The following is a 27,321-nucleotide window of genomic DNA, read 5'->3' as shown; positions in this document are numbered from 1 at the left end:
TTTTAGCTGTGGGTGTAATTTGGTCTTGCCTGCGATGTTTTTATACTCTCGCAACATGTTGCTACAGAGTATTTATAATAGTTTTGTTTCTCCTAACGGTTGTTTATATCAGTTAAAACTAATCGAGCTAGGTATTGAGTTATATATATATGTATACTTAAATGATATCGTAATCCTGACGAGTTGCATTCCGAGTAACTATCCGTCCGACCGTCTGTCCGTCCGTGCAAGCGATAAGTTTAGTAAAAATTGAGATATCTTGATCAAATTCAATACACATGTTGCTTGGTACCCAAAGAGGGTTGATATTGTAAAGTTGAGGAATCGGGCTATTGTCACAATCACAAAACGCCATTAATCGAAAACCATAACTAAGCTGCACAATAAGATACAAGACTGGGCATCTATGGTTGAACAAATTTTAAAAAGCGGGCATGGCCCCGCCTCCAAAAAAGTTTAATTTACATATCTCTTAAACCAGAACAACCAAATTTGCTCAGGGTAAATATTTTTGGTATTCCTACCCAACCTATGCAAATGTGAAGATAACCCCGCCCATTCCCCATATAACGGTGTTGTTAAAAACTACTAAAAATTCTTTAAATAAATACGCCAGAGATGATAAGAGAGGGCTTTATAGGAGTCAGTGCTAAAGTTGCACTAAGGGCGTGGTACCGCCCACATTTAGGTGAAACCCCTAACTCGGAATCTTACTACCGATTTAATTCGGCAGATAATATTATCCTGATATTTCCGACTTACGGTGGGAAATTAAGAGAAAACAGACAAAAACCACGCCTACTTCCCAGATAACACACTTTTAAATTTCATCTGATTCTTTCACTTTCCAGCATATAAATCAAGAACCAATTAATGTATCCATATAAAACTTTGCACCACTAGTGCCTTTGATGTGTGCTATCTTATGATTAAAAATTGTTAAAATCGGATCAAAACTATTCAAGCCCCTAGCTACCGAATATGTGGAGCCCAGTTCCTATTACGAAGTTTTTATCGAAAATATCGGTCAATATAAGAGAGATATTAAAGAATTTTAGAGAAAATATTTTTCTGATAATAGTTTGTCTGTATGTCAAAAATAGCCAACATGTGAGTTAAAATTGAGAGAGCATATTTTTCTAATAACGATGCATCTTTGTGCCTAAAATTAATAAAATCGGGTGAAAACTTGCCCTAGGGCACATATAACTAATGTCGGAATTTTCAAAGATATAGTTGACTTTACTACTTATATATTGATAACGATATGTGTGGCATCTTAATGAAACTCCGAGAGCACCTTTTTCTCTTAATATGTAGTAAAGCCAAAAATAGAAAAAATCCATAGAACCTATATAGCGATTTCCGATTTCCTACCTGTCTTTTAAACATTTAGATCAAAATGTGTGATATTTTAATGCAATTAATTGAAAAAAATAATTTAGTTTGTGGGCTATAATATATGTTAATAAAATACTATATTAAATCGTAATTTATTAACGATTTCAGCGTACAATGAATTTTAATTTTTTGCAACATTTTTAAAATAAAGTTTTGCCAACAACTGAAGTTATTTTCTCGGCTGTGCTCCTGCAAGTTGTAAGAGTATGAAATGTTCGGTTGCACCCAAACTTAGCTCTTCCTTTTTTTTTTTTTGGTAAAGCTATTATTATATTTCAACGTTTTTATAGGCATTTATTATTTCTTGTTGCGTGCTGCCATATGTATACAATTATAAGCATATATATTTACTTCTTTAGATTTTCTATACCGCTGTTTATTTTATTTAATTACTTTTATTGTCGAATTGTTAGTATCAATGAATTCATTATGTTTACTTGTTCTTGTTATTTTGATACGAGATTGTTCAATTGTGCTGCGCAAGCATAAATAATTAAAATAAATATATCTTATTCAAGAAAAAATTTCCTACTCTGCCTCAAAAGCTGTTGTGTTTTCAATGTATTTTACCGTTACAAAGTGGTTAAGTTAACTTTGCTAACTACTAACGCTTTATACTTTTTATATTATTTTTTATAGAAGCAGCATAGGTAAATTACATACAATATATTATAGTGTGTATTTAGCATGACTGATAGAAGAAGTGTTGTAACGGCATAGTCTGCACTCCGGGCAATCATAAGGCTAATCGTATTACTTTCCAACTTTAAAGTCTAATACAAATTATATGTCATGAAGCCACAAATTATAGAGACAAGATTGTGACAAGCTACGTTATAACTGAAACAAACTGAAGTACATTTATATTATAATAACTGTATACAAAGCCTTCCCAACTTTCGTTCATGACGTCACGAATAACGGTTTTCTTCTGTCAAGCGCGCTCAAAACAAAAGAAATGAGCGTGATGAAACTGTCGTAATCTTTACTTCTGTCATTTTTCTAATTGGTATGGGTAGGAAGTGTTGGATGCTGTCAAAGTAAGCCATATAAAAAATAATAATAATTTGGTAGTAATGATGTGGGTGTACATATGTAGTTATGGCTATACAGTTTCCCTTTTTTTATTTATTTTTAAAATTTTTTTTGCCCTCACTTTATTGATAGGAGGTCTTAAAGGCTAGATGTCGTAAATAAATCTATTTAAAACATGACTATGTTATTATATTTGAAATGTGTCTGTCAGCTTCAAACATAAAAGCAGTGAGGGTATACAATTTGCTACAATATAACAACGACAACAACCCGCATAATCGCATAAGAAGCTTATAACTGCACAACTATTGCGTTGCTTAATTGTTTTTTTTCAACTCGCTTTCGAGCACTTTGACAATTGCCAACGCCGAACACCATCAATATTGGCAATAATTGTCGATTGGCCTAACAAAGCGACGCACGATCGCTCGCCAAATGTGCGCTCATTTAATATTAACCCCTTTTAGCTGTTAGACACGAAATTTATGTTTTCATTTTTACAATTTTTTTTTTTTTTTTGGCAAACGCAGCTTAGAGTTACGCGGTAAAGTTGCGCTTTTTTGTACAACAAACTGTAGGAGACCGAGCTCAGTTACAACTTATTTTGTTGGCGAACAAAACAAATGTTGCTGTCGGTCCGCAATTGATTTTAATCCTATTAATTTCAATGCCGCAAATATTGTGTGAATACAAATTGAATTCGATTTGCACACACAGTCAAAAATATATAATATATACGTGCATATATATTATTGAACGTTGATATTATGATTACTTTTTTAGTACTCAAATTACTGTTTGGTTCACAAAGTGAAACTAAATCTTCTTTGAGCCAATTTTTTTATTTTTACAATGTTTTCACACATTTTAGTGCTTCCATGTCGAAAAACGTTAACAGCACTGCTTTCTATATAGAAATCGCGAGTTGACATGAAAAACCAAATAAATCCACATTTTTATATTCTAAGACACTAAGCTTTCCAACACTTAACAGTATCAAAAGTTAAATGAAAATTTGCATTACTTCAAAAACAGTTCAAATACAATTAATAACATATATATATTTAGAAAAATGAATGAAATAGATCAAAGAAGCTATTTTTCAAAAAATTGGATTTAATATATTTTTCTTGTCAAATATATGGTAAATATAAGCCGCTGCAGATTCTTGGTGTATTCACGCGCTAATTGAAAGCGTATCGAATGTTTATTTTGCAAATTTTATGCGCGCAAATATTTGCTAACTTTTAAACGCTCGCAAATAATTACTGTTTGCAGTGTGCAAACCAAAACGGCTATTTTAGACAAGTAATTAAATAGAGTTGATGGTTTGGGCTATAAAAGTGTGATTATTCACTTTTCTCAAAGCGCAAAGCTATGCGCCCACTTAACTGGTTGGAGTTTAATGACTTTTTCAGCAATAAAATAAAACAAAGAGAAAACCATTTCAACTTCAATGTCACTTTTTAAGTTAAAAGCAAAGAAATCTGAAAACCAAACACCAACAGGCGAACTTGCAGTCAAAAACAGTCAAGTTTAATAGTAAAAAAAATATAATAAAAAGAAGCATTTTTTATTTTGGAACTAGCAAATGCAACAGTGGTGCAAAGTTCTATTTTAACGCGTAAAAAAATATATTTTTTTACATTTATTGAGGTGCATAATTTAAGTTTAAGCACAAGTTTGAACACAAAATTTACAAAATAGTTTTTGTTATAATAATCGCCATACAATATTTGAGCTTCAGAGCTGACAGAGCATCTTTCAAACGGATTTACAACAAAACAAGCCTTTTAGGAGAGAGTGTAGATTTCCACTAGAATATACTCTTCAAACTAAATATTGCCTGTTTGCTTGAACGTACGCCACTCTGCAAATTTTGACCACTTAAAGAATAAAAAAAGATACGTGTGGCGCTCGGGTACTGCCACTGAACTTATGCAATTATAATTATTTATTTATTTTATATGAAGTTTTTTTTTCTCATAGTAATTCAAGTATTTTCTAAGATATTGAATTCAAGTTACACTTTTTGAGCGTGGTGACCGATAAGTAAACTAATATTTTGCTTTTATTGAATATATCAGTTCACATATTTTTCTGTAAGATTTCAATCTGGCCGTCCCTCTTTTACGAATTGCTAAACGTCAGACCTCCTGAACTTTGACAGTTGCCTGAGTTCAGGAGGTTTTGACGTTTAGTAATTGCGTTCTCGTTTCCAGTAAGAGATGAGTCAGGCATCTCTTTATCTCTGATTGTTTGACTTGACTTGACTATCCTCTAAATATCTGAAAAATGCCACGTCATTGGTGGTCCCATATTTTGTTGTGGATCCTTATTCATTTTAAAATTCAATTTTTTTAAAGAAAAGTTGTCAACCGCTTTGATTTTTTATCAGCGATGTTGAAATATCCAGACAAGATATGCGGAAATTTACTACCATTGATAATCCAATTGAAATACCTAGTTTCAATTGTATTGTTCGATTCAAACAAGATACTGTTTCCAAAGGTGGGGTAGCTATTTACCAAAATAATAATGATGTTACTTATATTATGACTCCGAATAATGAATAATTTATTTGTTAATATATAAATTCTGTAATTTTGTATTCTTTTTGAATCACCCTGCTCTTCAATTGATTTGTTCCGCTTGAGATATGCGAAAATTCGCCTAAAAGTATGCAAACATTTTGCGCATACTTTGTGATCATGTTAGGCTTATTTCCGTTACGGAATTTCTTGATTCGGTCGTCGCGCTCAAAGCCCGCGATAGAAGTTATGCGATAGCTTAAAAATTTATGAAATGAACGGAAAATTATTTTATTTTATTTATCACAACATTTTATTTAGCAATTAGCCACAATCTATTCATGTGGTTTCTAACACAATTTTGCCGTGTTAAAGTCTCTTAATTACAATTAAGTAACTTCCTACATTGTCTCGCATGACATTAGCTATGCGACCTTGCATTCTGAACAGTTACTGCAACAACGGGCTTTGGGCGTCAACACTAAACTGATACTAATTCAAAAGTACTGAAAAGAACAGAAATTCCCATGGAATATATAAATGAAATATATCAGCCGACATTTATCGGCACTTAACTGCATGGCAACGCCTGCATTTCTTATATATTCGAAATTCTTTTCAACGCCATTCTTCGGGCTGAATTCGTCAGCGACCAGTTAAGCGCTTCGAGTGCACCGCACACTTGACCCCACCGATAAAAACAGTGGCGGACAAGTGCCGCAATGACCGTTGGGCAATTGTTGTGCTGCCGCCGTGTCATGATTCAGCAGCAGCGGCGCTCAACGACCACCACAGCATATTCAATGCACAGTTATTCATATATATGTATATACTTATATGAGTCGGCTAGTAAAATATACTCAGCTGCTCAAGTGTCTAAGTGGCTGTGACTCTTCGCGTTGCTTTTGTGCAATTTCTGCTCTTTTGTCTGTCATTCTACCGCCCTCCCGTGTGCCCTGCATGCCACAACAACAGTTACAAAAATTTCTTTCGTTTTATTACAAGCATTTGACGGTGCAGACTCTATTATTGCGTCGCTATCATTTTTGTTGTAATTAAATCTCGCTGTCAGTGTTGAACCAAACGATTCTTATGATTTCTCGACACAGCCAGTCAGTCGTTCGCTTCCTATGCCGAAATTGAAATTGTGCGCTGTGAAAAAAGACATCATATTTTTCATGTTGGTGATTTATACGCCAGCAACAGTAGGCTGCTAGGCATATAGACACAAATGTATCTACATATATGTATGTGGGTATGAAGCTGTGTCTGATCTTCCCTGCAGCTGTGCGGACCAGCGTGCTATCGCGTCAATCCTGACAGCGTTAATGTTGGCGACCAACAATTGAATGTTGCCACATACACACACACATTTATGCGTATATTTGTGCAGTAAGTCTCGAAAGTTTACGCAAAACCCGTTGTTGAGAGATTTTTCTGTAAAAGTCACGAAATGTTGAGACATTGCGGAACATTAAATTGCATTTATATTAACTCCATAAATTCCTATTATGCATAACTTCCAATCACATTTATTAAAATAATGTTACTAAAGGTAAATAACAATGTTAAGTTTCTAAATCCTTAACTGTAGCTTAATCCTAAAAAAATGTCTAGCATAATTTCAAAATACTGCAGAACAAAAATTTGTAATGCCGAAATCACAAATCGCTAAATCTCGAATCCCGAAAATCTTTAAATCCGATTTCCAGCACTAGCAACACTAACGCACATAAATCGTTGTCCGCTTGTGTGTTCTGCCACTTTTTGCCTTTTCTGAATGTTACTTCACTTTGCGGTGCTCGATGTTCAACTTTTGTCCGCTTTAATTGACTTTGACGGCGTTTTTGTGTGCAACGCTGTTTATACGCGTACAATTTTTTATTTCAGTCAAACTTTGCTAGGTCATTATTTCAGTTCTCAGACAATTGTTTTAATACATATATAAGCATTAGTGTATATACTCGTACATATATCTGTATGTGTATAAGTTGATACCTACATATACCTATTTTAAGCGGCTGTGTGTGTTATTGCTTAAGTAATCCGTAGATATCAACGGTGTCATCAGCTCTAGTTTTGTAGCTACACGCACCATTTGTATGCTTTGTTGTACAGAATTAATTAAGGATTTCGCAAGCGGCAGCGTTGCTTTAATTATGGCTTAAAAATCATATAATCTAACAGCGTGAAGTAGAACAAGCGTGTAGAGGCATATGTATTGTAGAGTGTGTGTGTACTGATATTAAATGTGGCTGCAAATTATATTTCTACCATAAATTTGAATGTATTGTATATACATACATAATGTATGGAAGTGTGTAGCGCAAAATGGAAAAATTGGCTATAAAGTTTGCTTTAGTAAAAAAAAAAACGTTATATGGAAATGTGTTTCCTAACTTGCTAATACTAACCTGCACTTGGTTCGTGGAAATTTTTCTAACCCAGTTTAATCTCAGTTCAACACTCGTCCGTATATTCATTTCACTATTATTGTACTTTCTCGACTGCCTAAAAGCTCATCAAAGCCTCGCATAGACGACAAACTTTCTTTCAAACATGAATACTTCGATTTTTGGCTATAATTACGCGTTGGTCTCATTAAAGTAGAAGGATATAATTCCAATTAGAAAATAGTTTATTATTTGCTGTACAGGAACTACAGAGTAACATTATCTTCTATGAATATTATGATTTCAGATTTGTGACATTTTTTCGAGTCTCTTTGTTTTTATAACTAAAGCTATCGCGCATAAATCCCAAACCGCATAATAGCCCCTATACCATTATTGCTCATAATAAAAAGCCAATTAGCGAAATAAGCAAATTACAGCAATTATTATTTTTTTTTTTGTTTTTACTTCCTTCACTTTAAAATTTATTTGTAATTAATGCGCAAGTGGATTTTCCGCTACATTTACTGTATTAACGGAAGTTTGCATTAATCGTAATTTAAAGTGGTTCCTGCTAATACTACAATAAATACAATTCGTGGCATAATATAACTAGCAAAAATATATACATTTAAATATACATTAGGTTGGCACCAAAAAAAAAATCTTTTAGTAAATTTTCGAGTTAAAATTTGTATGTCGTAAAAAATTTTTTAGTAAGTGTTCTAGAAGCTGTGGAGAGTCCTCTTTCTGGCCAATAAAAAGTTATCAACTAAAAAAATTTTTTTGTGGGCTTTATTGGAGTTTTAAAAAAATGTCTTAAACTACAACATGCTTTTCTTAAGCGTTAAAATAAATGTTGAGTCAAAAACCGTCACATTCGGTAGTTTTTATATAAATGTAAAGAGTTTAAACCAAAAATAATTTTTCCTTGTTCAAAAAAAATTTTAACTTGAAATTTACTTTAAACTGAGTGGGCCGCCTCTAGATGTTAAAAAAATTATTTTTTTTTTGTCCAAAAATTTTCTTTTTTATAATCTACAGATTTTACCCTCAGGCTAAGCAAAAAAAAATGTTTTTTCGCTCCACCCTAATATACATATACATTAGTATTTCGATATAACGAATATTCGTTTTAACGAAAACCGCTTATAATGCGCAAGCAAATTTCTTGCATTGAGTACCTTAAATAACGGACAACGGGGATTTGTCAGTACTCGGTTTAGCGAACAACATGAAGAAGACATACATATGTACCATATGTAGAAAAGGTTAACAAAAAAAAAATATTGATAGTAATTTTGATGAAGAGGATAATCTGCATATTTCATCATTCTTATGGCTGGATAAGGATACCTTGGCAATGAGGAATGTAGTTAAATTGCTGAATTCGGTTTTTCCAATTGTAGATAACGTAAAATTATATGCTTAGGCATTTTCAAATAAATATTTTTATTTAATATTTCGGCTTCAATTCTCAGTCCAATGAAGTTAATGATCAAGTGGAATGGAATGACAAAATTAAATATATAGATATAAAAATGTGACATAAAGTTGCAGAAAAATCAATCGAACAAGTATTAACTTACTGTAATGACTGAACTTCTGGAAGAAACCATCAAATGTAATCTTTGCATTCGAATGAAGCAAACAACGATTAATCAATTTTTTCAATAGCTATAAAATTGTATATATTTATATATATAATAGAAGTTTTATTACTGATATGCAAAAATTTAGTCCCATGAATTTGTAATTTAAGCACATTACTTCCTTTAAGGTAAAAAAAAACAAACAAAAAACATAAATAAAAAACAAAAAAACAAAACAAAAAAAGCCCATAATGCATATTTTTTTTTAACAAATATTTCTATAAACCAATTTACTAACCTGATATTTTACTAATTTTTATTGAATAACATACCTCGCTACTCATATAGAGTACTCGAAGTAACGAAAAATTCGATATAACAAACTGGCTTGAAAATTAATTTGTTCGTTATTGCTGTATATATATGTATATACATATGTATGTATAAATGTACAGTCATTTACCATATATTCGTATACAACAAGAGAGTGTGTGTGATTTTATAGATTTATTGAAGTTTTTCGTGGATTTGAGCAAATATTTCTAAGGAAAGCAAAAAACAAGAAAAAACATGAATTTCGATTGCGCTGAAGCTATAATACCCTTCACAAACAATAAAGTTTTCCATGCAAGAACTTGATTTGTAGCGGTCATTTTTAAGGCAACTACATATATGAGCAGTTTCTTGTGGAGAAAAAGTCGAACTTCGTGAAGATATCTTGTTATCTTCCATACAAGCACTTCATTTGAAGAGTTTAGCTTGTATTACAGCTATATGCTATAGTGGTGCGATATCGGCGGTTGCGACAAATGAGCAGCTTCTTGTAGAGAAGAGGACAAACTTCAGATCGATATCTCAAACACTGAAGGACTAGTTCCTTTATATACAGGCACATGTTTAGACAAACTGACAGGCTTTATCGGCTTAGCTCGTCACGCTGATCTTGTATATATTATATATAAATACTTTATAGAATCTCCTACGTTTCTTTTTGAGTGCTACAGACTTGATATATCCTGTTCAGGGTATAGAAATATAGTTAATGGCCGGTGTGTCTTTAATGATTTTATTAACCACAAAATTCATTACATACAATTTATGTTTGGTAAAACACATTTTTATTATAAAAATGTCTCAATTATCAGCAAATTAGGAGCCAAACAACATTTCACTCCTTATTCGTTTTTGCTTGTTTTTTGCCGAAACACCCACAGCACATGCACACAAGTAATTTTAATTACTTTCATTACCAATTACCATTACAAGGCATGCAATTTCTTTTACAGCTTTGTAGGCTTGCATGCCTACTACTGCCCAATGCAGCGGTGTAATGAACTTCAAAACACTAATTACAACAGTTTGAATGCAAAAATATCGAACAACAAAAACAATTTAGAAAATATTAATTATAAGTTATTGAGTCGAAACCGCATAGATTGCGCTTAAATAGCTCAAGTTCATATTAGGCAATTCTTACAAACACTTAATATATATTTATATGTCTTTTTGTCACGAAATTCGCTGCGATCAGTGTTATTATTGCTCTTGTTGTTGTATTTTTGCTGCCCAGACGCTTTATGGACCATGAAAATTTTAGTTTGTTAGTTAATCAAGTCAACGATTGCGCCAACACTGAACTGAACACACACAAAAACGCATACTCTGCCAGAATTATAATTTAATGTCGTGCATAAGTGTGTTGGTTAGATTAAAACATGAGCGCTGCAGCTGAGTTAAATAATGCACTTGAATCTTTGCTTAAGACTGCTGTAGCTCATTCGTTAGCGCATGCGTGTTTTGTCGACTGTGTATGTGTTGCGTCTTTGTATGTGTGTTTGTTTGTGTTTTTCGTTGGGCTGCAGTTGGTGTGAGATTTTCGTCAGAGCGCTGGTTGACTATGCAGCTTGCCGTTTGTTCAGGAGATTAGCCGCTGGTTGAGTTGAATGAAATCGAGCTGAATTCAATTAAGCGCTGCGGCGTTGCGTTTTGCGCGTTAATCTTTTTTTCACATTTAAATGCATAATTTATTTCGGCAGCAGCGAAGTTGCTCTGAATTCACGCTTGGCGTTTGTGTCATGCAGTTTGAGGTTAATTGAATGCAAACAAATGCGCCAAGCGGCGCTTGTAAGCAGCAGAAAGGAAGCAGGCGCATGTTATACAAAAAAAAACAACCGGACTATATGTTTAGAGTTATACATATACACAAACACATACACGCACATAGACTCGTGTACGCGCTTGCGCTTTTTGATCTCATTTTGGCAATGCGTTGAGCTACCGCGGCTGTGGCCTGTTGTGGCTTGTTTGCTGCTGTGCCGCGTACTTTTTATTAGCTCACACATTGCCAGCGCCTCGTTATCGGCGCGTACCAGCAGCATGTTTCGCATTTAATATGCTCGCATGTTTTCAGTTGTTTCAAGTCGTCGGCTAATGAAGCTGTTTTGTGTTTTTCTCTGTGCCGCTTTGGCGTTTTATCGCCGCTGTATGCACTTTTCCACGGCTATCATTTCGCGCAGATGGTGTTTTTGATAATGAATGGGCGGCATACACACACAACGCGCACCACACATACATACATGCGTGCAGGCATATCACGACGGCAAGCAGATACGCAGCGCGCTTCGGCTGCAGTTTCACAGTCTAAATATCTCGTTAACCAGCTAAGTGTCGGATGATGATATGCCGTTTGTGCCTCAGCACGACGCTGTGGCTCACTGCACATTGCGAAATTTAATTAACGTGGCAAATGCAAATTCAAGCACTTCGCTTTGTGTGTGTACGCCACGGTTTGTATATATTTTTTGTCGACATTGTTGTTTGCCAACTGCGTGAATTAACTTACGATGCTACAAGCAGCACTTTGTGGCGCATATTTATCATATATATACAAACACACATACACATATATATATGTGGCTTAATAAACCAGTGGCTTGTGAAAATAAGCATTTTTAATTGTCAATTTCTTAAGCGGAACAGCTGAGTTGCCACAAGCGATTATGAAAGAAAAGCGAAAACTTAAGAAATGACATGGCCGCGTGCGCACACGACATGCCCAAAGTAATGCACACATACCTGTACGAATAGTTGACGAAATATCGCCAAAATAAATCGTTAAACACGTGAGCGCACACGCTTTCGGTTACCAAATACATGCCGTCTGCCAACGATTACTGCGCTGTCTTGTTATATCACCAATTTAAACGGTCGCAATGCAGCCATGGCACGCATCGCTCAACACTAAGCGTATTTGGAAGACACACTAAGGCGCTTATTATTAATTCTCCACATCGGCGAGCCTCGTATGGCAGTCGTTACACGCAGCCGCCCGCGCTGCGTTTGCCTTGATGGTAAGGTTTTGTGCAGCGTTGCGTACAAAACAGCGCCAAATCGAGATAACAATGCAACAACAACTATAATAACAACATCCAACAACATTTACAAACAATAAAAGTTTTATAGAAATGTTAACTGCTTGTAATATTCGAGTAAATCTAGCGGCGAAACAGAGCGTTGTAAGCAACCGGTTAACAACTACAAGAACAACAACAACGCTAGCAACTATAACATAGCCACCATAGAAAACTCATTAGTCAGCACAACTAATATATTTAATAGGAAAACCAAAACTAAAAGCTTTAATAGCATTTAACCATAAGCAGTCGACTGCACAGTGGGTTCGAAGTGAAAATATTTACTTAAATTTTACATACTGGTTCTCAAAATAGATATGTTTTCCAAAATCTGAGAATACCAGAAAAATTAGTAGGTGGTACAAATCTACATCAGGCATAACACACGAGCATTACTTTTGAAAGAAGATCTATTGTGCTTGTGCTCAGTCGACGCGAATTGTATTGTAGAGTGTTAGTAATGCCACTAAAAATAAAAAATAATTAAAAATAGAAATACCTCGTAACCTCGTACCTACCTAAAAAATTGAGATCAAGGAGTTCACCATTTTCTGTAATATTTGCTTTTCTAAGTTCTCTGGTTAAAATACTCATCTTTATAATTACCTCAGCAAATAATTCAGTGTTTACGGGTGACAAATTCAAATAAAGGAGCGGAAAGTATGATATGATCAAGGTCAGAAGATTTATTCATTAAAGTGAAGTGAAAAATGCACACAAATGCACAAATTTTTTTTTGCTTAACTTGAGGGTAAAATTTGTAGCTTAAAAAAAATTTAATTTTCGAAAAAAAAATTTTTTTTTTTAACATGTAGAGGCGGCCTTAACTCACTTTAAAAATAAATTTCGAGTTAAAAAATTTTTTTTTATATTTTGGAATATTTTTTTTTGGTTTAAACTCTTTACATTTATGTAAAAATTACAGAATTTGACGGTCCGCAAAATTTATTTTAACGCTAAACATGTTGTCGTTTAAGACTTTTTTTTAAAACTCCAATAATGTCTACAAAATTTTTTTTAAGTTGATAACTTTTAATTGGCCAAAAAGAGGACTCTCCACAGCTTCTAGAACACATATCAAAAAATTTTTTGCCCAAAAAAAATTTTAACTCGAAATTTACTTTAAAAGTGGGTGAGATGTTAAAAAAAATTTTTTTTTTCAAACATTTTCTTTCTTTATAATCTACAAATTTTACCCTTTGGCTAAGCAATAAAAAATTCTTAACACTCGTTTGTTGCAATAACACTCAAATTGGGCGCTGTGACACGTTTCTCCGAACTCGATTGTCTTCTTTATAAGTATATATAGGCAAAATTTTCAGCGTGACGAGCTGAGTCGATTTGATCAAGTCCGACTGTTTGTTCTTTTGTATGGATTATTTTCCAAAGCAACGCTACATTCTCCGCACATATTGTTCAGATCGAACCATTCCAGTATATAGCTGCCATACAAGCTTACCTATCCAAATCTATAAGATCTGCTAACTTACAGTAGTAGTTAATTTTGTTTCTTCTTTTTAATTAATTTCGAAAATCATTCGTACTTTGAAGTTTGAGCGAAGAATCCTATGCAAGAATATCAAAATATCAGCACAAAAAATTTCCCTACAGTCACCTTTCAAATACAAATAAAAGCATTATTTAAGAAAAGAAAGATAATTACAAAAATAATTGTTATATAAAAACAAGCATATCTACACACACACACACAGTTATAAATAAAAGCTCGCCACTATAATTAACTGCTATATTCCTTTTTGAAGACTTTGACTTCTTGAAAGTTCTTGTTGACGTCTGGAACAATTAATTCCTTAGCAATGAAACGAATTTATTTGAAAACGCAACATGTCAAAGAACAGCTGCAACCAATACACAACTAAAACACGACTGGCTTACAGCAGTCAGCGCACAAAATTCGTGGTTTATTGTTTGTTGCCTTTTAGGTTTCGCTGTCGCGTTTGTTTCTCCAACGTTTCAGTTTCACTTAGCTTCGTGTATTTCGGGTTGGCTGGCTGCTTTAGTTTCGCAGCCAAAAATGGTAGCCGAGACGTTGCAATTACGTTTGGCTGGCCAACAAAGGCAATGCCAAAGTGCAAGCGAGCGATTCGCAAACCAGAAACAAAGGCGCTGAAAAGCGTTCGCCTAATAAATCAGCACGTATCGCACGTTAGTGGTCGTAATAAAAGCGATAAGCCAGCTAACAAAGCAAACGCCATGGATTGCCTTAGCCGGAAGTTTCGCCAAAGTTTGCTTTTCCCACGTAAATTGCACGCAATATGCCACAACAACAACGGCACATCTACAACAATAGCACGTACAGCGCGCAGATAACCTTATAAACATACGTGCAATTGTATATATGTATGTGGTACGTCTGTATTTTGCAATAGCAACCCACCTGTTGATTGATTTATCGCGACGAAAACGCAAGCAACAAAAAGCAGACTGACGTCTGAGCTGATGTCGAATGCGTTAATGGTAGGAGATTTATGGATTTCTTCGATTTCTATTGCACTGTTATCAATACCACAACGACGACTTGTGGCAGCAACAGTGCTTTCCAATTTCCAACTGCAATTACAGCTTTTCAAACTTTTTATTTATTTTTAATACGTTAATTTGCCTCAAGTCACAAATCACCAGCACTCGTTGCGCTTCGAAAGTCAGCACCGTTCGCCAACTGGTTGGTAGGTTGGAGTAGACAACGTACCGCACACGGTAATCAACACCGAACGACTGATGGCCAGTCGGCTGTGTGGCTGCCTTGAAAGCGCGGCCAAGCACAGATACAGTGCGAAGCCAAGCAAAGCGCACAGCTGCCGCGGCGACAAATGGCGTGCAGCGCCAAAGAGCGGCTACAAGCAGTGCCGCCGTCGCTACTTGGGACCACCGTATGTGGAGTATTTGCTGTTGTTGTTATTCGCTTTTGTTATTGTTTTTGCTTTTGTTTTCACATGTGGTTTCTCATTCGTTTCGGTCACAGTGGTATAATAAATTAGTAAAAATCAACTAGAGCGATGATTGTGTATGTGTGTGCGGTTTCAACAACAACAACAACATGTAGACAGCCGCACGAAATCGCAGCCAAAAACCAAGAAACCAAGCACCGAAATCAGAGCCAAAGTTGGAGCTTTTACAAAAAATTTTTTCATGTGTCTTGCTCATCCACAAACAGCGCGCTGGTCTGACGCTCAGTTGTGCAGACGTGCCGGCGGGCATGGCGGCATTCAGGCAGTGTCACACGTTAGCCACACATTGAGCGCAGCCACTTGGCAGATCTGTGGTAAGAGCGAAGTCCAACGTAGGCGCTGCGCTGTCTGCAACACTTTTGAGCGCTTTTGTATGATCCATGGTATGGCTTTGTTGCGCTTGCTCTGTCCAGCAGTTATTGGCTTTGTTGACAACAGCGCCACAATTTTGCGCTCTTTCAGGTTAACATATTGAATATCTGTTACGATTTTGTGCACTGCTGTAACCAGAAAAAGAGAGCGAGTGTTGTTAATTGTTGAGACGGGATGAGCCTAAAGACCAGAACTATTTGCAGTATGCAGGCTTAGCAACACATTTCATAAAAACAAGATTAACGGAGTGGAGTCCCAGTCGCTATTTCATGCTATCTGTCTAGTTAAAACGTCATATCCTCATGACTCAGGATACGATTGAGTTAAGAGCTCCACTGAGTCCAGGGATAGGCATGATTGTGGCTCCGTTCAATTAAACAGACAGTAAAAGGCAGCTATGACGAAAATTATATTAAAAACTAAAATAAATTTTACTCACTTTGCAACAATAACTTTGCAACATAGAATGCACAAAAGCGACAACTGCGCGCTTAGTTGGCTATTGAGTAGAAGCCATTTCCGGCTTTTCACTGCCACCGTGGATGCTCAGCGAAAGCAGCTGTTGGCTGCAGTTGGCTGCAACGTTGACCGTGGACTTTGGTGTCGCTATTGGGTATTTGCTTTGTTCTCGAACAATGCCAACCAATGCAGAAGCCAAACATTAGCAACAACAGCAAATGACAACAACCAACGACAGCAGAGCAGAGTGTAAGGCAAAGGGCGCTCAGCAAATTGAACGTAAAAGCTCTTTTTGTATTTTGACAACAACTGAGCAAAGCGGCAGCTACAATAACAACAACAACCACAACAACAATATATTGAATGTAAAGAACGCAACTGCATTCATAAGAACATTTGCCTTTTTGAAAAAAAAAATCGATTTGTGTCTGCAATTAGAAAATGGCAGCGAGTAATGGACAAATCGGGATAATACAACAAATAGCAAATAAACCTTTGATCTTCACTGCATTGTCGCTCGACAAAAGGTAGCCACCAGTAAATGGAGTAAATAGCTTAAACGGGTATAACGAGATTGTCTGGTGGTCAGTTGGCGCAGTGAAAATAGTCGTGGACTGCACGCAGACGGTGATGGCATAGAAATTTACCGTAAGCGGCGGCAGATGTAAACAACATTGTAGAGCTAAACAAACATCGCAGATATGTATGTGTCATGTGTAAATTAACAAAGAACATGCCTAACGGTTTTAAAACTCAATATTAGCGCTTTAGAGATATTTACCTTTAGGCAAGCGATCGCTAAGCGAAGGTGTGGCATATTTACACACACATACTTACACATAAAATATGGAGAATTATGACATAAATAATGCGAAAAGATAACATTGTGGGCTCTGCAATTGTTCAGCATGCAGACATACTTACATACATATAAACATGCGTTGAAATGAATGTAAATTTCCAGTTCTGAGTTGCAAAATGGTTTTTATTGACCGTGCTTGCGAATAAAAGTTAGAAAAAAAAGATACAATACAAAAAAATCAACTGTAACTTGATAAGGCAAATACAATTAAAAATAACAACTGCAAATATTTATCAACAAATTGACTTTGGTATGAATGATATCACCACTGTGTTTATAACAATTTGCGAAATGCTGATAAGACGGCAGTCGATGTGTTAAGCAGTGTTCGACAAGCAAAAATGATTGATAACTGATAAGGCGAAGTTAAAAAGTTATAACACGTATACTTGTAAGATAAAAAAGTATACCCTTTCATACCAATTGGAGCTAATTAAGTAGATAGAAATCTACGGTTTGCAAGTTGAAATAATTTAAGTAATATTTATGTTATTTGGCGAAAATTTCATGTTGGAGGTTTTAAGCTGTCGCTAAAGCTCGAAAACCTAAAAGTAGTAGCACAGAATCGTTGCAATGATTTAGAGTTAAAGCTCTTGTTTTTCTGTTAAAGCCAAGCAAACGAAATAGCAACAATAAAAAAAAATTTATCAATACTAAGTAATCACCAGTAGACGTCTAGAGCTGCCATCAACACCTACCTACAAGCGAATTAGATTACTGAGAGCGTTGCAACCGAGTTACTTTAAACGGACTCTTTTACTGACATTGTCTGTAATATATATGGTGGAACCTTCGACAAATCATAGCAAGACGCAATGCGATCCCAAGCGTCTGAAAAGTCCAAAAAGTAGCTGAAGTCCATATCCGGCACATCTTGGGCAGCCGTAAATACAGATTGGTTGAAAATTCACTCACCAAGAATTTTTTTTTTTTGAAGTTGGTACATATATCGTGAGAACTCATGCAAAGTTACAAGTCATTTTGTCAATTAATTCTTTGTTGGAAAAAAACTGAATCGAAAACAAATTCCTCAGCATAATTTGAAGCGTTTTAAGCGGAATAAAACTAATTTCTTGTGTCGTTTTATAACTATGGATGAGACTTGGATCTACCACCATGATCGTAAATTGAAACAAGAACGTTTACAGTGGACTGAAGCTGGTTGTTCAGCTCCAAAGTAGGTGAAATCACAACGATCACCAAAGAAGGTTATGGCATCAGTTTTTTAGGACGCAAAAGGAATTTGGTGATTGATTGTCTGCAGAAAGTAAAAGCAATTAACTCTGAATATTATTACAGCCTTTCGGATCAGCTGGATGACAAAATTCGGGAAAAAAGACCTGGTTTCGAGTACAAAAAATCTTTTTTCATCAAGACAATGCAACTGCTCACAAAGGTGTTTTAACAATGACAAAATTCAACCAATTAAAGTAAAAATTGCTTGAGCATCCACCGTTTTCACCAGATTTGGCTCCCAGCAACTACTACCTCTTCATCAACCTGAAACAATTACTTCGTAGAAAACGTTTTCCGTCGACAGAAGAAGCTATTACTGGCGTAGACGGGTATTTTGCAGAGCTTCCGGAAAGTCATTATAGGGATGGCATAAGATTATTGGAGGATCATTGGAATAACTGTTTTGAAGTTAAGGCAGAATATATTGAATATAAAAATATATATCGTACCAAAAACAGTATTTTTTCATTTCGAGCGTAAAAACTTTTAAACTGTATATAGGTGTAAGTTGAGTCGCTGCTTCATCATTTTCATAAGTATAGCCATAATAGGGTATATTAAGTTTGCCACTATATTTGTTACACCTAACAGGAAACGTCTGAGATCCTAAAAAAATATATACATTTAGATAAGCGTGACGAGCTTAGTCGATTTAGCCATATCTGTCCGTCCGACCGTCTGTGTATATACAAACTAGTCCTTCAGTTTTTGAGATATCGATCGGAAATTTGCAACCGTTCTTTTCTCACCAAGAAGCTGCTTATTTGTGGGAACGACCGATATCGGATCACTAAAATATATAGCTGCCATATAAAATGACCAATAAAAATCTAGATATAGATCCTTTTATATCATTTTATGCAATAAAAAATGCACCTGTGACAGGTGTTATAGTTTCGCTACAGCCGCAGTTAAAATTGTTTCTTGTTTTAAATCAATTTTGGATGTTTAGACAGATTATACTGGACTTGATTTAAGCAAACATTCAAGAATTTTAAGCTTCTTTGAACCGAACAAAAAGTATAGAGCGCTTCCCAAGCGGAATTCTAAGGCAATTGGTAGTAACGCGTTCAATATAATCATCGGATGCGACCGCCTATACAATTTTGTGGCATAACACCAAGCCCTGGCTTGCTAATTAACGGAGTCTGTTGGTCAGACCCCACTCAAAAGTGAGATGTATGCACCTTTATACCCTTACCCTTTCGCCCTACTCACCTACAACTCTCTGTAAGCGTAACCAGGTAAAAATGTAGTTACGTTTACTTATCATCTAAAACAACAACAACAAAACTTAGTATAAACTAAGTAATATAATCCTACTGCATAACAACTGGTTGCATAAATAATGGACGTCGTAGAGGCAGTCGTTAATCCAGCTGCTTGAAGCCAACCGGATGTGCCTGGGCTTTGCAGCCACGGAGGTACTGCAACAACACCAACGAAAGGTATTCCTATCCCATAATACGAGTGCACGTATGAAACAATGCGACATACCAACAACGCAACGAAACTGCATGAGCGAAATTTCTAAAACGCCTCGGAGAATAAATGGCAAAATGGCAACCGAAAACAAAAAATTCCATCATAATAACAAAAGCAGCGTTCTTTTCGTTTTCTCTTTTTGTTTTGGTTGTTTTCTTAACGTTTTAGCGTTGTTTACGCTCTTCGCCCGTTTGGCCAAAATAACGCAGCCGCAGCATCCGTAACGAATCGCCGTTGCGCGCGGCAATAAAAAGTGGTACAAACTGATGAGCCTGGGAAAAAGTTGGCGGCAAAATAGCGTGCGCAGCAGCTGCTTTTGTTGCTGCTACTATGTGTGTAGTGGCGTCAGCAGAAAAACCCACCGCCCAGGTGCTGAGCCCATCCGCCCGTTCATATGCGCACTTTGCTGTAGCTGTAGCTATGTGCCACATATTTTTGTTGGTGTGTGTGTGTTTGTAGTGGCAACGGCTGTCGCAATATGGACTTGTCGGTCGATTTCTTGTCGGCAGCATGCATTCAGAACTTTTTTACAGACAGCAGTACATTAAAAAGGCAACATAAACAAAAAAAAACAAAACAGCAACAGCTGCAGCATAACAGTGCTCGTAAAACATAAGTGACTCCACGAAGCATCGTTTTACGCAATCTTCACACACCTCACACACTGACACACATAGGACCCACACATATGCGCCGCAATGACTGGCGTACAGGCGCGATTTACCAAGCAGTGGCGATGAAAATATGCGCTGCGTGTGAGCACACTTAAGCACACTCGCATGTCCGCATACATGGCTACAAAAACAATAGCAACAGCTCTCCCATATCCTTCTTTGCCTTGCGCCGGCGGCATTTCGATTTACCTCATTTTTTATGCCATTGAAACTCCGATTTCCAAGTTGCGTCCCACTGCCGCAGTACATTACACACACATGCGCACACACACACATTTACACTGACTGTGCCTTTAGTTGTTAACGGTCTGCCTTACTAACAGACTAACAGACTAACTGACTATCTGACTGTCTGTCTGCCTGTCTGCCTGTCTGCGAAGTTAGTTCTTGGCCGCCGGTTTGACTGCTTGCTAAGCCTTTTCATTGCTCGTCTAGCTGTCTGCCTCGTTGACGGCTTGCCGCCTGCTTTATTTTCGTCATTTACTGCTTTTGCTCTCTTTTGTTGTAATTGCCGACGTCGCTGGTTGCCTTTGCCAAGCAACCGCCTCGTACTTAAGTTTCCAGTTTATTGTTCTGTTAAGTGTCGGCTGCTTGACTTGCCTATGCGTTCTTCCGTGTTTTGTTTTGATTGCTGCTTCGCGTCGCTTGCAACCTTAACCCTTGACGTCACATGAGTAATATCTCGCGTATTCTAAGTTGTGGCATTGAGTTCGCTGGTTGCCAAGAATGATTGCTCGACGAGTCTCAAAATAATCGATAATTAGAATTTATTTGATATATGGATGAAGGCTTCTAGAACGACCACGAACATGATTCACACAATTCGAATGCGCTCCACTTTGGTGCAGAGTTCATGTTCACCGCGCTGTTGAAGGGCAAGTGCGCCCTGCGTCAATTTTTAGTTGCATATGTTTAGGCGGCATGTATAAAGTTTTCGTACAGAGTGTGATTTTTAATGCAGATTTGAGGAGATATTAAAAAATTTATATATGTATATACCAACTTTTGAGAAGTATTGTTGTGAAGCGACAGTTCTTCACCACTTTTGCCAATTGTTATTATTTTTTTTTTATCATTATATTTCGCTTGTTTTTAAGTGAAGTAAATTAGCACTAAGCATACAAAAAATTGCATGCCTCTACTGTAGTAGAGTAGTTCATTATAAATTGTTGATTTTAAAGTATAGTTGGAAATACATAATAATAAAAAAACAATGTTGCAACACTTCACTTAGTAACACAAACCCAACATAACATAAAATATTACGCATATCAATAACTCAATTTCACGCTCTTCTCTCTTTTCAAATAAACTGCAACTCGCTACTGTATACGATGTACCAAAATGTTGGCTAACAGGAACAGGTAAGTTTTTTAACATAGCTTTATCAAACCCGATTCCTACGCTCTAAGTTCTATGCCTATTTTAACTCAACTAAATAATACTAACAAAAAGGCGATGAAACACACAAACCAAACAAAGAAGACAAAGCAAAAACAAAACTTATAAGCACAGACTGATGGACTTTTTGCAAAAATTGCTGTTTTCACAGGCAAAAGGGATCAATGCAAATAATAACAATATTCTTTGCTCAGAGCGAAAATGTGCATCAACAAAAAACCAAAAAAAAAACACACCATCGCACTTGAACCATTTATCAAACAAAGTACACACGGCGAGAGCCACATAATAGTCATATGATTTAGTGGAGCGTGTCAAATTCAAAACGATTTAGTTTAGAAGTTCGAAAATCAAACAGAATTAGTGATATAGAACTACAGTTAGGACGCGTGTAACTAGGCACTTAGCTGCAATATTGTATTTAATTATATATTTGCGGTTTATTTTTTACTTTGCCGCAGTAGACTTGCCAGTATTATATGGGTTAGAGAGCATAATTAGTTAAGCGAATTGTCAACAAGAGTCACAAATGTACATACATACATATACAAATATTGTTAAAATATACTTAGCTAGCAGCTGTTGTTGTTTTAAATGAGTATTTATAACTTATAAGTGTGTTAGTTTATAAATCTAACATATACATACACACATACATGTAGTACAATCGTGCATACTATAGTATACTCTACACACATATATAACCCCAACTATATATAAAAGCATAGCTCCCAATGTACAGTATATACATATATTTAGTTGTTAAAATTATAGTGAAAATGGCTAGTGTTAAACAGGTTGTTGTTACCGATTTATCAAATTAGGCCGTTTCTTTTGATACATGTTGTTACTCTGGTCACTGTAAGCCTACATCAACTCGATCATAAAATTTCCAAGTAGTTTCGTGTCTATAACTCTGTACCGCTATTTACTATATAAATATATATATACCATATATATACATATATTATATATGTACGTATATATTAACTTTTTAAATAATTATGAATCCTAAATAAAACTGTGACTCACACTTCTGCTATAACTATTGTCTATACTACTACTTACCTACTTGCTTAGACACTATAATCTACTTAGTCTGTACTTTAGTATTTATTGGTATGAATTAATGGCAAAAACTTACGTTAGTTTATAAATAGTAATCAAAAACAAAAAAAAAATTAATTTTATTAAAAAAAATCGTTAAATCTCTCAATTTGTTGAATTTCGTTTTTTAATTCTTATGCATTTTCTTTCTTTCCTCTTTCATAACTTAACTTTTGGTTTCCCACTCCCAATTCGTATGAAATGAAATTTTCCGTACAAATGTAAAAAAAAAACTTTTAAAAAAATCGAAAATCTAACAAATTCGCTACTCAAAATGAAATCATCTATATCCAAATTAAAATCGTTTAAATCAACCGTAATCCAAACGTAATCAATTCAATCAACCAACCAACCAAAAAAATATGTGTGTTTGTTTTTTCTTTTTTTCTCGTTTGTTCATTGTGCATTTTCAGGGTGGCTACTTAGATGGACTACGTTCACATTTGGGTGGTTTAACACAACGTGTCAAATCATGGTATTGGGGACGGCCTCTTGTAAGTGCAATTGTATTTTTCATTTTCCCATTTCTTCTTTTTGCAACCAGCAACAACAACCACAAATAAACAACAATAAAATACCAAAGAAATTTAAACAAGAAACTTACAGTTCTTTACGCCTAAAATAACTACAATTAACACATACTTAACTTAACTTAACTCAACTTAACTTAACTTAACTTAACTTAACTAATCAACTAACCCGTATGTTTAATTAAACTTAACCACAATTTAATCGATTAAATTGCATTACAATTAAACTAACTAACTTAATTTTATTGTTGCATTCAAGTGTTGCACTGCATTTCCTATCAAATAGTTTACAATAATACCAAAAACCAAAAAACAAAAAAAAAAAAAAACAATTGTTAACTGCCCAATTTGCACTGTTGTCATCAGAAACTATCGTAGGCTTATTTGTAATTGAGTTTGTTAACTGCGTGCTGCCTACAACAACCATCCTCAATGTCCTCATGCATAATACACGCCGCCCACCGCAAGTTTGTTTCTTAAGTCTTTTGTTACGTACGTTCTCTGCTTGCTTACAGTTGCCGAAAAGCATAACCTCTACATACATATCTACTGGCAAACACAAAATGCACGGCATGTCTACACGAATACACACACACACACACACACATGCAAGCATTCTCAATTGAACTTACACTTCCGTAACTGTCACGTGATTTTTGCCTTATTTATAATTATATTTTAACTTAATTATGTTTTTTTTTAATTTTAATTTATTTGTGGTGTTCCAATCCACTCCATTCCATTCCACGCCATTCCATTTCCCATTTTTTCAACATTTTTAAGTCCAAAATAAAAACAAACTATATAAATTATGCATAAAAGCGAATGTAAGTATTGACAAGTTGTATTCTTATGCAAATCTGAGAGAAATTTAATCAATTTTGTACGCAATTACTGTAAATTAAATAATCACGTTGCATACGTAATCATGTTGTAATGAATATGTAAAACACTTAACAGCTTGAAAAATATAATTGCACAGTTCAGCATGAGTCACCCAAAAATTACCGGTATTCCTAAAGCGACATTGGTTTGTAGAAGTCAGCGTAAAGAGAGAAGCAAACGCATTTTGCTTCCTATTTGGGAACATAATTAGTTGATGCTTTAATTTTAATGCTACAGTTGTTGAATAAACAAAAGAAAATATATCAAAATTTGTGAGCTTAAAGTTTAATTCACTTTTCCTGAAAGTGAAAAGAAGAAGAAAGTGAAAGAAAGCTTAGCGGTGGAGAGTGTTTCCATTTCGTGGCAGTAAACTGTATTTACTGTTAATAGCGCTGAGTTACACAACAAGAGTGAGACTCACAAAAGTATTGCCATAGCACTTCTTTAACAGATTCGGCCGTTATGGCCAATTCACATAGAACTTTTGTTTGGCTTTGCGTCTGACATTTGTTTTGACAGCAAAGTTCGCTGTACGCTTTTGTTTGTGTACGTTCATATAAAAAATTTTCGCAGCGCTGACAAGCAAAATGTTGGGCAACTCTCATCTTTTTACGCTTTGCCAAGCAACCGTCGCCATTTTTATTATAGAGAAACACTGAAAGCAAAGCGTTCATTGTGGCATACCCTTTGTGTACTGCGCTTCGTTTTTTCAGTATGAACTGTCACGCAAAGCAAATACAGTTGCATGTGAATAGGCCTTTAGGATATTGGTTTCGATAATCCTTTGTTTACATATACATATGTGAAGGTGCGCCCAATAACCATTTACTAAGTCAAAATACTTGGTAAAAAAAAGCGCGGCATGCATATTCATTCAGTTGTAAGGACTTGCACTGCTTAACTGTAGTATTTCTACGGTTTTGTAAGTCAACCTAACCTCATTTCCACCAGCAGCATGAAAAAGCGGTGCTTTAACAACCTTACATAAATCAACTCTTCCAGCAAAAAAGCGAAGCATATTTTTTATTGGTATTTATTTGCATGATGCTGCAGTAATTAATTATGCTCCCAAAAGCGTAAAAATAAAAATGACACAAAATTTGAAAATAAACAAATCTACTATAAATAAAAATATCAACATTATATCATTGCATTTTTATATTATTATTATTATTTTATTGTTCACATGTTTTTGTTGTAATTTTAGTAATAATTTATTTAAAGTTAACATAACAATGTGTCTATTTAAATTTAGAATAGATTTAGTTGCTCTACATTCCAATTAATCACCAAAGGTTATGTGCCCTTTTCGTTAGACGCGCCCTTTTAGCATCCGACACATGCCACATATTATATAAATATATACAAACATACAAGATATAGCTTGAGTTGTGAATACCTAATTTGTTAGCTGTAGTTGTAGTGTTTCTTTGCAATAACAAAACGTAGTAGCTGATATTTTAGTTAGTGCTTTTAGTTTAGTAAATGTCTTAGACTCACAAATAGTAAAAAAATCATTTAGCACCACAACACACATAATTACATGACTACATGCATATCTACTATGCCACATCATGTCTTCATTTGCTCGTACAAAATTCATCTTGACCATAAACGACGCCAGCTGTTTACACTTTCAACACTAAGGCGACAATTAAGAAAAAAATATATATTGGAAGCATATATATAAATATATATATTATATATAAATATATTAGGGAGAAGCGAAAACAAAAAAAATTTTTTTTTTTTGCTTAGCCTGAGGGTCAAAAAAAAAGAAAATTTTTGAAACAAAAAAAAAAAAACAATTTTACATCCAGAGGTCCCATTCACTTTTAAAGTAAACTCTCGAATTAAAATTTTTATTTCGTAAAAAATTTTTGCTGAGTTTCTTCACACGCTGTGAAGTGTCCTCTTTCTGCCCAACAAAATGTTATCGACTTAAAAAAAATTTTTGTGGTCAATATTGGAGTTTTAAAAAAAGTTTTAAGTTACGACAATATGCTTTCCTCAAGCGTTCAAATAAATTTTGAGTCAAAAACCGTCAAATTCGATAATTTTTATATAAATAAAAAATGTTTAAACCAACAAAAAGATTATTTTCCAAATTTGTTTTTTCAAAAATTTTCTTTTTTAAAGTCTACAAATTTTACCCTCAGGCTAAGCACAAAAAAATATTTTTTTCGCTCCACATTTGTGAAAAACTTAAAAAGTTCGTTTGTTTGTTTGCTTTTGCTAAAAATAAAATACATATTTGAAAATACAGAGTTTTTTATTCACTGCTAAAACAAATAACTTAAAAAATGTGTTACTTTTCTTTAATTTTTTTGTAAAGAAAACAGTTTAGCAATACGGCTAAAACACTGCCAATCGAATTGAAAATTTTAACGCTTAATTAAGAAAATAATATTTTTTGTTGTTGTTGCATACTTTTAGGTGCAATGTAGTTTTATGATATTAACCCAGTTGTGCGCATGTCACTTTATACCATGTTCCCACCAAAATGTGGTTAAAGTGATTAGATTATGTACATTTAACCTATTCACTAATCTAGACTGTACTCACTGCTGCTAGAGTTATATAAAACAGCTGTTTTTGACTAGCCATTCAAAGCTGTGACATTTTCCCGCCACAACTCTATTCGATCGGCTTCGGCAGCCCCACCTCACATTACTCGCCTTTTTTTATACTATTTGCTGCCATTTTCACTTTTGTACTGAATATTGTTTAATTTTTTACTTTTTATTTTCTTTGTTTGTTTTTTCTCTTTCTCTTTCTTTGACCGTCTCTTGTGTCTAAATCAGCTGTGATGTGATACATTTTCCTACTGCTAAACAGATGGCGCTAAAAGAGCGTCGCGCAAAGAGATTTCATGTAGAATATCTTTAAATCTCCTCGGTGACGAGATTAACAAATATCATTTTTGTGTAGCGAAATCTTGCTAAAACTAGTAGATTAGTAAGATAATCTACTCAA

At 35.0% G+C, this 27,321-nt stretch overlaps 1 protein-coding gene across 1 annotated transcript in view; it reads left to right on the top strand.

The window, feature by feature from the left end:
• dysc (whirlin protein dyschronic) overlaps window positions 1-27,321 on the top strand; it is an 84,097-nt gene that overhangs the window by 53,699 nt on the left and 3,077 nt on the right. Inside the window, exons 11-12 of the mRNA XM_036360832.2 lie at window positions 21,781-21,786; window positions 23,344-23,424. Of these exons, the coding sequence (XP_036216725.1) occupies window positions 21,781-21,786; window positions 23,344-23,424 (87 nt within the window). The remainder of the gene's footprint in view (window positions 1-21,780; window positions 21,787-23,343; window positions 23,425-27,321) is intronic.

Source organism: Bactrocera oleae, chromosome 6, assembly GCF_042242935.1.
Source record: "Bactrocera oleae isolate idBacOlea1 chromosome 6, idBacOlea1, whole genome shotgun sequence".
Classification (NCBI taxonomy): Eukaryota; Metazoa; Arthropoda; class Insecta; order Diptera; family Tephritidae; genus Bactrocera; species Bactrocera oleae.
Note: the sequence above shows the minus strand (reverse complement) of the source record. Positions and strands in the feature narration are given on the sequence as shown.